The 17,881-nt window shown below is 43.7% G+C and overlaps 1 protein-coding gene across 1 annotated transcript in view; it reads left to right on the top strand.

Moving 5' to 3' along the window:
* SNX18 (sorting nexin 18) overlaps nt 1-17,881 on the top strand; it is a 19,336-nt gene continuing 1,455 nt past the window's right edge. The window contains exon 1 of the mRNA XM_083576162.1: nt 1-2,512. Coding sequence (XP_083432288.1) covers nt 829-2,512 — 1,684 coding nt within the window. The 5' untranslated portion in view covers nt 1-828. The remainder of the gene's footprint in view (nt 2,513-17,881) is intronic.

Here is a 17,881-nt window from a genome sequence, read left to right on the forward strand (position 1 = left end):
TTGTTGTTGTTTTTGTTCTTTTTACCCGCCTAATTTAGGTCTCTCGGCACTTTGCCTGAAGTAAATATCTCCTCAGTTTCCCGCCTTCTCCCCTCTCTCTCGCGCGCTCTCTTTCCCTCAAGCCTTTCGAATGCAGCGGCTTCTCCCAAGGCAAACGCCAGAGGGCAGGCGGGGGCCACGGGAAGCACAACCCCCAAACGGCAGCCCGCCCCCTCCCTCTTCGCCCCCGGCCCAATCGATGGGGGCGGCGGCTCTGCGCTCGGCTCCCCAGCCCTTGCCTCTCGGCTCTGGATTAGCAAAACTGGCGACGTGGGACAATCCCCCGGGCCCGGCCCCTTCTACACACACACACACGCACTCACAAACACGCGGGCGCGCGCGCGCACTCCTCTCCCTCCCTCCCTCCCTCCCTCCCTCTGCCTTTCTCGCGCACACCCCTCCGCCCAGCCAGCCGACTCCGACGAGGTGAAGCGGGGACTCCAGCTGCTGGCGATACCAGTGACGGGGCTGCCTCGTCCCTCCTTCAGGCGCTGAGGGAGGGCAGCAGCCGACACGGCCTGGGAAAGAAAGGGAGGCGCTCCCGCCGTGTCCCAGAGAGAGAGGCTGAGAACTCGCAGGGGCGAATCGTGAGGAGAATAAAAGGGTCCCGGCGGGTGAGGCGGAGGAGACGCTGCTGCCTCCAGGGGAAGGGAGCAGCGCCGCCAGCCGAGTGGGCGGGCAGGACCTGCGGGCCGGGGGGTTGGGGGGCGTGAGCTGCGTCTGGTTGGCGGCGCTGTGGGGCGGCCCGCCCGCGTCCCCCATCCCCGGCTGGGCGGCGGCGGCGGGACCATGGCGCTGCTGCGGGCCCGCGCGCTATACGACTTCAAGTCGGAGAACCCGGGCGAGATCTCCCTGCGGGAGCACGAGGTGCTGAGCCTGTGCAGCGACCAGGAGATCGAGGGCTGGTTCGAGGGGGTCAACAGCCGCGGAGACCGGGGCCTCTTCCCGGCCTCCTACGTGCAGGTCATCCGAGCGCCCGCGGCCGAGCCCCCCGCGCCTCTGCCCGTGCCGGTCCCGGCACGCTACGCCAATGTCCCCGGCGGAGGCTTCGAGCCCCTGGCGGCGGTGGTGGCGGCGACGTCGCCCGCCACAGCCTTCAGCAACCCTCCGCCGGCCCAGCAGCAGCACCACCATCACCACCAGCAGCAGCAACACCAGCAGCTCCCTCCGCCGGCAGAGCCCTTCCAGCTGCTGCCTCCTCCACCGGCCACGTCGGGCTTCTCTTCCTTCCAAGCGGTGCCTCCCTCCTACGGAGGGTCCTCCTATCAGACCAGCCAAGGCAGCGACGACGACTGGGACGATGACTGGGACGACAGCTCGACGGTGGCAGACGAGCCGGGCGTCCTGGGCAGCTCGTACCCGGACTACGAAAATGCAGGGATGGGGGTTGGAGGCCCAGGTGGCTCCTCTGGCAGGTACCGCCTCTCCACCCGCTCCGACCTGTCGCTGAGCTCCCGGGGCAGCCAGCCCGGTGCTCACCTGCACCACCCGGCCGCCGCCGGCGCCAAGAGCTCGGCCACAGTGAGCCGCAACTTGAACCGCTTCTCCACTTTTGTGAAATCCGGCGGCGAGGCCTTCGTGCTTGGAGAGGCATCTGGTTTCGTGAAGGATGGTGACAAGCTGTGTGTGGTGCTGGGCACCTACGGGCCCGAGTGGCAGGAGAACCCATACCCTTTCCAGTGCTCCATCGAAGACCCCACCAAGCAGACCAAATTTAAGGGCATGAAGAGCTACATCGCCTACAAGCTGGTGCCGAGCCACACTGGGCAGCAGGTGCACCGGCGCTACAAGCACTTTGACTGGCTCTATGGGCGCCTGGTGGAGAAGTTTCCGGTCATCTCGGTGCCGCATCTGCCGGAGAAGCAGGCCACGGGGCGCTTTGAGGAGGACTTCATCTCCAAACGCCGCAAAGGCCTGGCCTGGTGGATGGACCATATGTGTAGCCACCCGGTGCTTGCGCAGTGTGATGCCTTCCAGCATTTCCTCACCTGCCCGAGCACCGATGAGAAGGCCTGGAAGCAGGGCAAGCGGAAGGCTGAGAAGGACGAGATGGTGGGCGCTAACTTTTTCCTCACAATTAGTGTGCCTGCTGGTGGTCCTGCTGCTCTGGACCTGCAAGAGGTGGAAAGTAAAGTCGATGGCTTCAAGAGCTTCACCAAGAAGATGGATGATAGCACCATTCAGCTGAACCAGACAGTCAATGAGTTTGCTCGCAAGCAGGTTACTGGCTTCAAGAAGGAGTACCAGAAAGTGGGGCATTCCTTCAAGGGCCTCAGCCAAGCCTTTGAGATGGACCAGCAGGCTTTTTCAGTTGGCCTCAATCAAGCCATTGCCTTCACTGGGGAAGCTTATGATGCCATTGGTGAACTCTTTGCGGAGCAACCCAGACAGGACCTCGATCCAGTGATGGATTTGTTAGCTCTGTATCAAGGACATCTGGCCAATTTCCCAGACATAATCCATGTCCAGAAAGGTAATGTAGTTTTAACTATATCAGCTTACCTCTGTCACCCAATTAAATTTGTATAATAGAAGTTAGACTTCTGAGTTATTGTAGTAAAATGTTCCAGAGGAGTATAGTACCCGTGTTTGTTGCATCAAAACTAAACAGTCCTGTAGCACCTCAAAGACGAATAATGAATGGCCACTGTGCTAATCTTGTACAGTATACACTTGACTTTTGTATGGAAATGTCATAAGTTCTGCCACCAGGATTACATTGCCTTTTGCCCCCCAATGTTTGCCTTTTTCTCCCCTTTGTACCAATATGCATATATAATGGACCAAGTTATTGAAGATAACCTCATGTCAAATTTGGTTCTAGATTTGATTTTAGGCCACAGTCCTTTGCACACCTACTGGGCATAAACTTCACTGGTTGCAGTACTTCTGAGTAAGCATTATAGGATTGGGCTATAAAGTTATTAAAGACTATGGCAGCATAAAATTGTTAGTCTTTAAGGTGGCACAATATGCTTATTTTTGGTAAAACACTGGAGACAATTCTGCCTCAGAAGTTAGCCTCTTCTGATAGGATTTATGGACTCAAGTTATTAAGGAAGTGCTGAATTTAAGGATGCTTGTTTTGAACCCTTAATGGTATGTTATTACCCTACCCTGCTCCCCCAAGCAGGAAACTATACTTGCCTATCATACTCAGGATTTGTGTTTGTTTGTAAAACAGGAGTGTAGTGAAGTACTGAGCAGTATTTTAAAAGAGTATACTTGTTTAATTGTGTCAGAGAGACCATTGCTTACTGTGTACCTTGTGAGTAGCTTCAGGGTTTTTTAACAAGGCGAAGTCAGCCACAGAACACTTTAATTAATTTCAAGCCACATATGAGTTGTTTGGATCATTAATTAAACGAACATTAATGTATCACAAAGGAGCTTTTTAGAAAAACAAATACACTCTCTGCTCTGTCTGGATTTAAGGTTCACATTAGGGATGGGGAGCCTGTGACCTTCCAAACATTGCCCAACTGCAACTTGCACCACTCCTAACCATTGGCCCTGCTGAGTACAGCTGATGCGAATTGGGAGTTGAACAACAAGCTGCTGGGCTGCAGGTTCTCAGTCCCTGTAAGATTTGGATGCTTGGGCTTTGTTCCCATAACCACTTTGTAAGATTTGGTCATAGATGTACAGCTATCTAGTACATAAGTAGTTAACATTTTCAGGGTGGATTTTCTTCAGAGGCATGTAGGATTCTCTTTGTTTCCTTGCACCTGGTTTTCTACTGATCTAATGTTTCTCTATTTTAGATTTTAGGCCAGTTTACATAAATGAAACCTAATACAATACAATCTAATACAATTCAGAGCTATGTGATGAGGTTTGACTTCCTCTGTACAGATACAGCTGTGAAGTTAGTACCCATTCTTGACAGTGTGTTCATCACCTTGGTGTCTAATTTCTCTGTGCAGCTCTAATCAGTTAATGTGTTCCACATATCAAGGGCCAAGAATAAAAATGTCAACCTTTGTGGTTATCACTCCAGTCAGGACTATTTTCATCCAGATAGAAAAACTTAATATAACAAAACACAGTGAAAAGAGAGGTGGGAATTTTCACATGACATTCAAATCTGTTGAGGTAGCTCTTCCAGGAATATACAATTATTCTTGAAATCAACTGTAACTTGAGTATTACATGCTAGGAGCCTATAAATACATTGCTAATAAACCTTTTCAGCATTTGATGTTAGTGTATTGATAAATGCTCTCATGGTTGCATTTATATATTAATGCCAAATACATTGTAATCAATAGAGGTTGACTTTTTTTGTCAATGGATTATAGTATGAGGTTTTCCAATTGTGTAAATGATGGATGATAAATTGTGACTTCTAAAAGATAATGACACTCTGAGAATACTATTAACCTACGTTTCACATTTGAACACTAATTTCTCACAGTAGTTGCAGCAAAATTCAAGTTGGACCATTAACATGCAAGTGCTTCATGATTCCTAATGATTCTTAATCTTTATATAGACAACTTTTCGAAAATTGCCATTTGAAGGAATACCTGCTTCCATCAGGTTATAGGCTATGTATTGCATTACAGTGCCATTCTTCAAACTCATTTGAAATGCTGTCTGCACCTTCAGGGACAATGTGATTGCTGTGTGCCTTTACAATCGTGCTACAAGAAAGGACTTGGTGGATGCTATTCATTCACACTATCATCATAATTCAGAAAACATTTAAAATATGAAAACATACTAACATTTTCACTGTCATTTAAGTGCTTTTGCTTGGGGCGGTATTTGTAGCTGGATTATTGATTTAAATGCAAGTTATTTTACATGGATAGGGCTGAGGGTTTGTCTTATGAAGGAAAAAGCAATAATGGATACCTGCCAGCTCTTGAAAAGATTGGCTTGTAAGTCAGCCCATTTGAGTAGAATTAATGTGTGCCATGGATTCGTGTTGGCAGGCACTAAGTCAGTTAAAAATGGAAGTAGTTGTAGTGCAGATATTATCAAGCTGTTACTTGGCCACCTTACATGTATTACTTGTGTGCCTAAATACTGTAAATCAGCCTAGATGTAAACCCACTGCAGAGTTTTCTGCTGACATTATCTCAAGATGCAGTACCTTAGATTATGCCAGCATAACTTGTGCCCCTTCAAACTAAGCACAACCTACTGGCCATGTTTAGTGACCTGCCAGGTGTTTGACAAGGTCCTGCTTGATTCCCAACCAACAGGAGGTTAACTGAGATCTTGCTAGGCTAGTATACATGACTGGCGACCTACATTTGGCTTGCTGAGTCACAGATGATGCATGTCTGACCCACTTCCTCAATAATTTGTCCGCATTTTACAGTGTTTCACTCAAATCCTTACATAGCATGCTACAGCTTAAACAATTTCTCAAAAATATTTGTTTCATTTGCTAAGTATATAAGCCATATGCTGTTTATCAAAATGGAGTGTATATAGTGGATAATGCTCTGGAGTTGGAGATGAGAGGCTGAGAGTCTCTGCTCAGATTTGAGTTTAGTTATTGACTTTGAGTAACTCCCATTATCTCTCTGCCTTGCAGGGTTGTTGTGAGGATAAAATGAATTAAACCTATATACACTGCCCTGTGCCCTTCTAAAAGAAGGGTAGTGTGTAAATATAAAATAAATACAACCTGTAATAAAATCAGTAGAGCCTTTCATGACCACATAATTACTATTATTAGCAATAGTACTTATGTTGGGCAGAACTCAGTAAGCTCCTTGGTATTCCTGGGAGCAGTGAAACAAGTAGGAAGATGGCTAGAGTGCAAATGGTAGAAGACTTGAAGTGAATCTACAGTGTTAGAGCTCATTATTAAGTCTACTCGGTGTCTGTGATGACAGCAAAGAAGCTGCTATTTTCTAACACTGTTATATATCCTCACATTACTGTCCGTTGGAGTTTTTTGGGATGGTGTGGGGCATTCTGCCCATCTGACGATACTAAACTCTTGGAGGTCCACTGTGATGTGTTTGCAAACTTAGCACAACCTAAAAAAAAAAATCAAGGATAAAATTGCTGGCATCTACCATGGCTAGGACATCACAATTGAATTGAGTCAGTCACCACATAGGGGAGCAGTGTTCACCCTGTGCTATATGTGGTCCCATGTCTCCTGCAAGGACAGGTTTGTCACTTACAGGTGCTGCTTGATCCAGATTTGTCATTAGAAGTGCAAGTTGCTTTTAAGTTTTACCAACTTAGGCTGGTATGCCAGCTGCAACCCTCTTTGTCCAGAGATAGCCTGGCCTCAGTTATCCATGCTCTAGTGACCTCCAAGTTGCACTACTCTAATGCACTACTCATATGTGGAGCTGCCTTTGAAGACAATACAGAACCTGCACTTAGTACAGGCAACCGGGGTAGAGTTCCTGGCCCTTGTGCATGTCTGCAGAGCATGCATAAGCCCCCCCCTCCAGTTATACCCCACTCCTGTTACACCATTTTCCAGGTCCAAAATGACCCAGTCGTCATGTGCCAATTGAACACGTGCAAAATGGTTGCTGCCTGTACAAATGTGGCTGGTAGCTCACTAACGGTTTGGGCATTGTGAGCATTTTAGGCCAGTGCTACGCCAGCTATACTCCAGTCTATTTCTAGTGCAATTCAAAGTACTGTACAAGTTTTGACCTGTGAAACTTTTTACACTTAGGAGCAGGATTGAAGGATCACCCTTCTCCATATGTATCTGTGCATTAAGATGCTGTTGTGAGCATCTCTGTCCATAGTTTAGGGGATATGACAGCTAGACCGTTTTTTTTGTGCAAGTTGTGAGGGTTAAAGGAAATGACACCAAGTGTCCAGGAGCTTCACTTACGACCCTCACGTATGTCTGCAATAGATGTGACTGGTCACAGGGTGTATCAGTATAGCTAGTTAAGCAAGTAAAAAGCTTTAAATGAATTTTTAAATGCCAGCTGTGGTGTGGGTGAAAGTGTTTATGTGGTTGCTGAAAATGGAATATGATAATAATCTATTTTAAGTTAGCGTAGTTTATCAAATCATTGATGAAATTTTGTATAGAATTGAGAAGCAAGCCATGCTTGCTCACTAGACTACAGCACAATAGGAGGCATCTTAAAGGTTAATAGATAATGTGCTAGTTTCTCTTCCAGTTATCCTGGTAGCCCATTCTTATAGATACAAACTCCATTAAAGACTAAAGTTGATTTAAAGCCCATGCTTAGCACTGTAATGTAGTTTAGACCAATGAAACATTCTCTCAGGGTTTTAGCTTGCCAAAAGTGATGCATTGGTTGTGTGAAAATATTTCTGAGAACTTCCTTTTCATTCCACTCCCCACTTCACCCCTGCAATGTTATTAATGGAAGTGAGCAGCCTTCCATATACCCACACAGCAAGGATGAATTCCCATCCGCAGTGCCACATGTGTGGACCCTCCTACTCTTCTCTTTACCAACTAGGGGAGGGTGGGGAGTGGAAGATGGATCTCTCATCTATTTTGTAGCAGGCAGAAGGCACGCAGATATGGCTCTCATTGATTTTGTGCCATAGCTCCTGTCCTCCAAGTTCTCTGACATAAGCACAGGGGTCATTGACAAGCATATATCATGGCTGGCTAGAAAGCTAAACTAAAATTTACAAACTTTTGAGAATGATGCATTGGTCCTTTTGTGTGTAGTGAAAAAGCTGAAAAAAATACTGTTCTAACATTTCACAAGAAAGTATCCAGTAACATTTGATGTATTAGGGTGAAACACTTTCCCAAAGTCTGGTAAGCTTCTCAACTGCACAATACTATGCATGTAGTAATAGTAAGTTACCGTATTTTTCGCCCCATAGGACGCACTTTTCCCCCTCCAAAAATGAAGGGGAAATGTGGGTGCGTCCTATGGGGCGAATGCAGGCTATCGCTGAAGCCTGGAGAGCGAGAGGGGTCGGTGCGCACCGACCCCTCTCGCTCTCCAGGCTTCGCCCAGATCTCCGCAAGCCGTGAGAGCCCGTGCTGGGCTCCCGCGGCTTGCAGAGAGTTGCCTGCATGCCGAAGGTTGGGCGCGCTGAGCTCAGCGCGCCCAGACTTCGCGCAGCTCAACGCAAGGTGCAGGAGCACGGCGCCAGGCTCCCATGGCTTGCGGAGAGTCGCCTGTTCTGGGGGCTGGGGTCAGGGGAAGCTCGGGCTTCCCCCACCCCAGGCCTGCGCCTGGGGGGGAAATAATTTTTCCCCCTTTATTTCCCCCCAGAAAAACTAGGTGCGCCTTATGGGACGGTGCGTCCTATAGGGCAAAAAATATGGTAAGTGAAATTACTCTCATGGTAAATATTGGATTGTCACCTAAGTCACTCATAATGAACCGCCCTGAGACCCCCAGTTGTAGGGAGGTATATAAATTCAATAAATAATAATAATAAATTATTTATTTTTAGAGCATTTATGCCCCACTCTTGAGCCAAAAAGGCTTCCAGAGCAGCTCACATATGGTCAATTAAAGCAGGCATGAACTCCTGAAATGTTCATTTTTGTGAGTTTTTATTATGTACCAAAATAATTTGCAATGAGGGAAATGGTTAGATTTTTCACCTTGTAAGTCAATTGCAGTAGTTTGAACATTGAAAAACATGGAAATCTAAACATGATGAGTACCTTGATAATGATTTCAATCAATTTGCACTAAGCACTGTTAACTTAGACTGGTGTTTGGTTTCAAACTGGCTCTCTAGAGATTTAGGCAGAAATTTTTCCCAGCTCTGCTTTGCCAACTAGAGAGGCTGTAAATTCAGTTTGCACCACCACACATGGAAAGCATAAAAGCACAAAAGGATTAACAGGTTGCCCATCACAATCCACTAGGGTGAAACAAGCTGCAAGTCCTGTTGAATAAGTACATTTCTGCTACTGGGCCTACGAAAGCCTTGTGTGTCAATTTTGAAATAGCTGAAGTTCCTAATGATTGTTTCCCACAGGCATTGTTTCTTTCTACGTAACTACGAGTCAGGTTCCTTAAGCATTTGTACCTGTTCTTGCCTGGAGTGTAGTTTTGTAAGTAGTGGACTAGGATGTGTGATGGTATTGCAGTGAAGGAAAGGGGTTTCTTCATAAGTGGTAACATGAAAGTGTTTCCTTATTTCAGCCAGAAACCACCACCTACAACTTTATTGGGAAATACATTTACAATTCCTAGTGCATGTCTGTTTAAAAAACAACAACCTGTCAGCCAAATTCTTAACTGTCTGTTACTAAAGCTGGAACATATGTTGAAGCAACTGATAATTTAAAAAGTTCAAATCAGTGTGACATTTTGCCAGAGTTGAAAGATAATGAATTTCATGGATCAGGTTTCAGCACAAAAGTGGAAACCTCTGATCTGAATTTTCATCCACAGAACCTGGCTGCAAACTCGAGTTTTGTTTGATGCAAGGCTGTTGTTCTACATCTGCCTTCAGATTTATGCAGATAATGTGTCCCACACTAATTTCATTCATCAGGAGACAAAACAAACTACAAAAGCACTTATACTGAATGGCTTTCTTTAAGGAGCAAGTAATCTGGCCCCTACTTTGTAACATCAAAGACCGTTATTTTCTTTGCAGCCTGAAAGCTCAGGTTGGTGGCCAGTATCTAGAGGAGTGAGCACACACAGAAACTGATGTCATAACTGCACTGTAAAAGCTCAGAAAGCAGTTGGGGATCGCACAAGAGCAGTTTAAAAGGGATCTTGGGGCAAGGGTGGGGATACTGTATACAGGCACACCAGTGACAATGCCCATTGGGGGATTTGGTACTGGGGGAGGTAAAGAAAAACTCCCACTGGTGTGTGTACACTATTGGTCAAATTATTCTCAAACCAGACTACATTCTTTAATAAATACAGAATATGCACACTGATCTTTGAACTCTCATGGGTTTTAAGGAGTACTTTCTGAATTCTGTGATGAAAGGGTTTTGAAGTAGAAGTGCTACAATAAAAGCAACTTGGTGGATACTCCAAATAGCTGCACCCTCCACTGATTTTAGCTTTCCATTCTCAAGCTTGTACATTTAAAAACTTGCATTGACAGGATAAAAAATTTAGGATGGTGTTTGTTCCAAAAGTTAAAATAGAAACACAGGGGTTTTTTAACTAGCTCCCTTACACTGCTGCATATGCCCATGGCAGTCTAAACTGTCCACTATGGTAGTATTTGCAATGTGTCACTCTGAGTTTTTTATATTTTAAAATTTGCTAAATAAGAAAGAAGGGTATTTGTGTTTTAAAGGGGGGGAAATAAAAATCTCTAAGAAAAAATAACATTGTAGGAAATAGCGGTTGATAACTATTCTGTGACTTTTCACTTCCATTTCAACTTCTATGAATGAGTGACTCTAAAAATGCTGTAAAGTTAGGATGATAAAGTACATTGTATGAGTAGATTCAGCATGACTTAACCCTCCTCTCTTCCCTTCCCAGCTGCTCCCATCCCCACCTATATCCCTTCTACAGGGTCCCCCAAACCTAGATCACATAGTGGGTGGGGAAGGGGAACTCCTGTTGTGCAAGCAAATCTGCTTCGCAAGTGGTCCGGCACAGTTGGGTGTCACCCATTGTCATTAATGATATCCTTTTGAAACTTCCCAATTCCCATTCCTTAAAAAAAAAAAAGGAAGGATGGATGGAAGGAAGGAAGGAAGGAAGGAAGGAAGGAAGGAAGGAAAAAGCTAATGTTGAGTTGCAACTTCATTTTTATAAGCCTACTTGTTTTGAGTTAAGGTAACCACCTTGCCACAAAACCTGTATGAGTTATAGTGTTCTGTAAGTTGGCATGGATAGTCTCAGTGAACACAATAGGACTATTGCTCTTTATGATTCAGCTGGCTAGGATACTGCAGAAGCACCAGAATTTTCTATTCAATAATACTAAGTGCAGCATCTGAATTGTTGTGAGGGTGAATGGGCATTCCCCAGCCTGGTGCCTTCTAGATGTTGTTGGATTCTAACCTCCATCAGCACCAGCTGGAATGTCAAATTGTCACAGATGACAAAAGTTGTACTCCCAACAACTAGAGGGGACCAGGTTGGGGAAGGCTGTGGTAGACCATTAGAGACTGTCACTTTTAGCATATTTTTTTCACAGTGTAGTGGCTAACTGGAAGTGTGATTTCAAAGTGATTTGGTCTTTGATCTTAACCCCTTTAATGTTAAGTAAATGAAAATTTGACTTCACAGCTTTGATTCCATTTCCAATTGTGTTAACTGTATTTCTGCATTAAGTAAAGTGTGTGATTTGTATAGCAGCATTCAGTGTTTTTAATCTAGAGCTATAAATGTTCTTCTTTTGGTTTAAAGGAATGTTTAAAGATTCTAAATGAAGGTGGCTAATTTTGCCTGCTTTGACCTAGGATTTTAAAGTTTGTCATATAAAATTGCTGCACAGCAGGGAAGAGGAACCTGTGGCTTTCCAGATGTTGCTGGACTACAGCTCGCATCATCCTTGATCCTTAGCCATGCTAACTAGGGCAAATGGGAGATGAAATCCAACATTTGGAGGGGCACAGGTTGCCTACCACTGTTTGGTCCAAATCCTGACCTGTTATATCTAGCCTATTCCACTATATAGATTAGAGATTCTTACTAGTGGGGGTTCTCCATCAAATAATTATTGTTTTAAAATTTTTAATAAGTAAGTATTCATAACTTGAGGTAAGATTAGTACACATCTTCAGCTGGTGTGCCTACACATGCACCTGTATTTTGCTTTTACATAGTTTGATTTAGAATTCAAGAAGAGAAATTCTTTACTATATATTTTTTAACATTCAGTGACTTCCATGCCTGATGGAGGACAAACAGAATTGCACAGAGTCCTCTTCAAATTGTTCCTTGGTTGTTGTTTTTTATAAAATATTTATCGAAATTTTACAAAAACATACATAAAAAAAAGAAAAAAGAAAAATACAAAATACAAAAAACAAATAAATACAAAAGAGTTAAAAACAAACCCATTTTTTGTAACTTTAAACTCATTAGCTTGTTTCCTTGACTTCCTCACACCTCCCCTTTTTGTATTCCCATTTAAATAATCAAATCAGCAAATCCTTACCCTCTTTCGTTTATCTTAACTCTATATCTTAACATATTATAACTCTATATTTTCATCCATTATCAACTCATTTTTGCATATTCTCATTAACTTTGTTGCTAGTGCCTCTTATTTTCAATCCAACATCATTTTTAACATTCATTAATTTTACAGTGTTTCTGAAGATAGTCTTTAAATTTCTTCCAATCTTCTTCCACCAACTCTTCTCCCAGGTCTCGGATTCTGCCAGTCATTTCCGCTAATTCCATATAGTCCATCACCTTCATCTGCCACTCTTCCAGAGTGGGTAAATCTTGTGTCTTCCAATACTTTGCAATGAGTATTCTTTTGCTGTTGTTGCATACATGAAGAAAGTTCTATCCTTCTTTGGCACCAATTGGCCGACTATGCCCAGGAGAAAGGCCTCTGGTTTCTTCAGGAAGGTATATTTAAATACCTTTTTCATTTCATTATAGATCATCTCCCAGAAAGCCTTAATCTTTGGGCACGTCCACCAAAGGTGAAAGAATGTACCTTCATTATCTTTACATTTCCAACATTTGTTATCGGGCAAATGATATATTTTTGCAAGCTTGACTGGTGTCATGTACCACCTGTATATCATTTTCATAATATTCTCTCTTAAGGCATTACATGCCGTAAATTTCATACCGGTGGTCCACAACTGTTCCCAGTCCGCAAACATAATGTTATGACCAATATCTTGTCAGTTCCTTGAGGCAGGTGTCCTACTCTGTAATCCTTTAAGAGTCCTGCAGCTTGTGATTTGCATCTAGTGATGTTAAAATTAGATTTATGAATCAGACCATTTGGGGGCCAAAACATATACTTGTTTCTACTCTTGACTGCCATAAGAAAGTTTTTGCTGGGATTGGTAGAGAGTTTATAGTGCACAGAAGTAGTACTCTCCAGCCTGTAAGTGCTGGTAACCAGGTTATGTCACCTCAACCAGCCAACAGGAAATATACTAACATTCTTGATTTATGTATTTTTAAAATGTAGCAATTTTATTTGCAATGATTCTGTTAGTTCCTCCTTCAGATCCACTGTCAGTTGGCATGGCACTGCTACAGTATATTTATTAGGACTTTTGTTTTTACGTTTCTGATGAAAAGCCAGCCAAAACATTTTTAGCTCCTACAGCAATACAGCCAAGCCTTATCCAGGTCTGAAAACTATTAGAAGTATTATTTACAGGATCAAGTAAGCCAGAAAACAAGAAAAGATGTTAGTTTTTATTTATTTAAAAAGAGAACTGCTGTTAAGAATAATACATCTTGAAATACTTAAAACAGAACACGGCTTGCAACAGCCAAGGGGAAACAGGAATGTCATGAGGCCAAGAGAAGGCATTTTTAGCCAATTGCATCATTTCTTCTTGTGCATGTAGAAGCTTCATTGTAGCCTATGCTGCTCTACTATGATCATATAGCTGAGTCTTGGCTGTGTATACATCATGTAGCCTCACTTTTTGCAAGCAGGTGGTCCACGATCCATGATGGAATGCTATTGTAGGCTTAAGTTAGTTGGTAGAGTTCTGATAAAATCCTCATCGTTTCAGTTGGTGAGTTTTATTCATTTTGTGTGCCAGTGCAGGGTACGTATGGCCATAAGCTTGCATTGTTTATCCTAGCTGAAGTATTCTCTCATTACTTGTACATATTGTGCATAAACAATTGGAAAGGCATGTCTACTACTTAAAATGAAAAAGGTTCAAAACAAACAAGGCTTACTCTTTGTCTGACAACAACCAGATGTTGTATGTACCGTATTTTTCGCTCGATAACACGCACCTGACCATAACACGCACATAGTTTTTAGAGGAGGAAAACAAGAAAAAAAAATTCTGAATGAAACAGTGGATGTATCATTTTTGTGCTTCATGCTGCGGCCACAGACATGTGATTTGATGGTGAGTTTGGGGTAGCCCAATGCAAAGATCCTGAGGATCCATGTGGATCCATGCTTTGTAACCACGTTTTTGCACCATTGCAGCCCCAGGCAACAGTGGGTGCGTGATTTTTTTGGTGCAGGCTGTAGCCATGGACATGCTATGTGATCTGTTGGTGAATTTGGGGTGACCCAATGCAAAGATCCTGAGGATCCATGTGGATCCGTGCTTTGTAACCACGTTTTTGCACCATTGCAGCCCCAGGCAACAGTGGGTGCGTGATTTTTTTGGTGCAGGCTGTAGCCATGGACATGCTATGTGATCTGATGGTGAATTTGGGGTGACCCAATGCAAAGATCCTGAGGATCCATGTGGATCCATGCTTTGTAACCACGTTTTTGTACCATTGCAGCCCCAGGCAACAGTGGGTGCGTGATTTTTTTGGTGCAGGCTGTAGCCATGGACATGCTATGTGATCTGATGGTGAATTTGGGGTGACTCAATGCAAAGATCCTGAGGATCCATGTGGATCCGTGATTGGAACCACGTTTTAAGTAGGGAGGGAAGGAAAAACATAGAAGCGACAAGGAGAGGGGTGTGCAGAGAAGCAGCTGGCTAAGAATGCAGGAGAGGGGTTTTACCGGAGGGAGGAAAGGAAGGCAAAAGTCCCCCCCCACAAGCCAACCAGCTCTCTCTCTCTCCCCCCCCCCCCAACCTGCATGTTGCCTTCGAGTCCCAGACGCTTAGAAGGAAGGACGCTCTGCTTGCCTGGAGGGGAGGGGTTTTCTCTGCTCTTTGTTCCGTTTGAGCAAACACAGTAAGGAAACAGAAGCGGGTGGGCAGTAAGACCCTGAGGCAGAATGCAGGAAAGCAGCAGCTTCCTCCTTTCCTCCCTTCTCCGGACGATTTGATATTTGCCTGATTTTTGCCTTCACTCGCGCTTGTCAGCTCCAGGGACCACACATTCGCTCAATAACACGCACAGACATTTCCCCTTACTTTTTAGGAGAAAAAATCTGCGTGTAATAGAGGGAAAAATACGGTACGTCAAACTTAGCCTAAATCTGTTTTACTAGTTAAACAAACATTTTTATTCAGGGAGATGGCTCACCTTTTGTGTTAATCGGATTTTGAAGTTCTGATCCACAATTGTTTTGAAAATGTGCAACTAAAGCAGTCAAGTGACTCAAAATTATACATCTCTCAGTAATGTCTCGCTAAAGATCCTGTGAGTTCTCTGTGACTCAGTGTGACTCAGAAGTGGTAATGGAAAATATGCAAGTGATATCTAACCCATTCATCCATTGTCTGTTTGCTTTTTTTGAATATACCTTACAGATCTAGGACTCTTCTTTGTTTGCCAGAACTTGTTGTTGTTTAGTCGTTTAGTTGTGTCCGACTCTTCGTGACCCCATGGACCAAAGCACGCCAGGCACTTCGGTCTTCCACTGCCTCCCGCAGTTTGGTCAAACTCATGCGGGTAGCTTCGAGAACACTATCCAACCATCTCGTCCTCCTTCGTCCCCTTCTCCTTGTGCCCTCCATCTTTCCCAACACCAGGGTCTTTTCCAGGGAGTCTTCTTTTCTCATGAGGTGGCCAAAGTACTGGAGCCTCAGCTTCACGATCTGTCCTTCCAGTGAGCACTCAGGGCTGATTTCCTTAAGAATCGATAGGTTTGATCTTCTTGCAGTCCATGGGACTCTCAAGAGTCTCCTCCAGCACCATAATTAAAAAACATCAATTCTTCGGCGATCAGCCTTCTTTATGGTCCAGCTCTCACTTCCATACATCACTACTGGGAAAACCATAGCTTTTACTATACGGACCTTTGTTGGCAAGGTGATGTCTCTACTTTTTAAGATGCTGTCTAGGTTTGTCATTGCTTTTCTCCCAAGAAGCAGGCGTCTTTTAATTTCGTGGCTGCTTTGACCATCTGCAGTGATCATGGAGCCCAAGAAAATAAAATCTCTCACTGCCTCCATTTCTTCCCCTTCTATTTGCCAGGAGGTGATGGGCCCAGTGGCCATGATCTTCGTTTTTTTGATACTGAGCTTCAGAGCATATTTTTCGCTCTCCTCTTTCACCCTCAATAAAAGGTTCTTTAATTCCTCCTCACTTTCTGCCATCAAGGTTGTGTCATCTGCATATCTGAGGTTGTTGATATTTCTTCCGGCAATCTTAATTCCGGCTAGGGATTCATCCAGCCCAGCCTTTCGCATGATGAATTCTGCATATAAGTTAAATAAGCAGGGAGACAATATGCAGCCTTGTCGTACTCCTTTCCCAATTTTGAACCAATCAGTTGTTCCATATCCAGTTCTAACTGTAGCTTCTTGTCCCACATAGAGATTTCTCAGGAGACAGATGAGATGATCAGGCACTCCCATTTCTTTAAGAACTTCCCATAGTTTGCTGTGGTCAACACAGTCAAAGGCTTTTGCATAGTTAATGAAGCAGAAGTAGATGTCTTTCTGGAACTCTCTAGCCAGACCTCGCCTGTTCATTTATTCATTTGTTCATTCATTCATTTGTTATATTTATGTTTTGGTCCTATCATTCCAGTAAGGCATTAGTTTTCAGGCTGTTCTGGTACCTCAGGACCCTAGGGTTCCTTCCAAGTTTAGGCTTCTCAGTGAGAAAATCAATAATGGCAAAGTTCCCTGGAAAGCAACTTTCCACCATAATTGTTTTTTCCCTTTTATGCATACCCCTAGGGGAGTATTGAGTGTGTTTCCAAATGCACTCTTGAGAATTGTCAATGTACTCACTGTGCATAGGAGAACATGCTCTAGAATCCCTTGCAATTTGGAAGAGTTCTTCAGCAGATAAATTGGTGCGGAAAGGATTCTAAAAGCTTTAAAATAAGTGCTCTAAAACTGGATTTGGCGTGCATGTGGTTCTCACATGTTTTCAGGAAGTGGCTTAGGCCAATCTGGTGGCAGCTGCATCCTTTTTGAGCCAAGCTGGCCAAATCACCCTTGTATAGAGCTGCCAGTTAAAATCCTACTGTAGCTACTTACTGTACAAAAAGAAAACAAAAGTTTTAGCATGGGTCCCCATTTCAAGGGGTATTTGCCACATTGGTCTCTCCCCCAGACCTCAGCATATCCGATGCTGTCAGCATTCTCCACAATTCTCTGTGAGGATATACAACCTTCTGGCACACTGTTGATATGAGGTTGCCTGTGTCTTTTCCCACCCAAGGTGTTGGGGAAAAAAACTTGAGCCACACCTGGGCAGAACTTTGTGAAGTGTACACCATTTGGAAATGTACAAATTCCGCTGCAACAAACAAAAATATGTTTGCAATGTGTTGAACATTTAACCTCTTTTATGCCTTTTTTATCTGAAAGTTTTACAAGGAGAGTTGTATGTAAGTTATGGGGACAATTCTAATGTCTGTTTTTGCCTTTTAATTACTTAGAATGCTGTGAAATTACAACTGGAATCTAGAAATTTGTAGAATTGGATCTGTCTAATTTACTTGAGCAGTGGCTATAAATTCAGGCTTGTTGGGCTGAAAGTCGTACAGAAACACAGAATTGCGGGAATAGTAGTCTCACTTCCTTGCTCACTTTCTGTGGCCACACTGAGCACTCCAGAATTCACATATCTTCATTAAACTTGTTTATAATATTACTTTTCATGAAATGAACAGAGCTGAATTAACAATCAGGCGCTCTTCTTCACTTTTCACTTCTGGTTTACCCCTGAATGTGAAAATGTAATATATATGTTAAAGGTGTTACCTTAGGATAATGTCATCAACTATTAACCTGCAATCATGCAGAAGAAAAGCTATGATCACCCTTGAGTTCAGTCATCTCTTGTATTTTGCAGCAAAGTGATGTAAGTATGGTACATAGTACTGGTGATCTGAAATGCATATTCTAGGTGGAGTT

The sequence above is a fragment of the Podarcis filfolensis genome, assembly GCF_964270895.1.
Source record: "Podarcis filfolensis genome assembly, chromosome: 11".
Taxonomy (NCBI): domain Eukaryota; kingdom Metazoa; phylum Chordata; class Lepidosauria; order Squamata; family Lacertidae; genus Podarcis; species Podarcis filfolensis.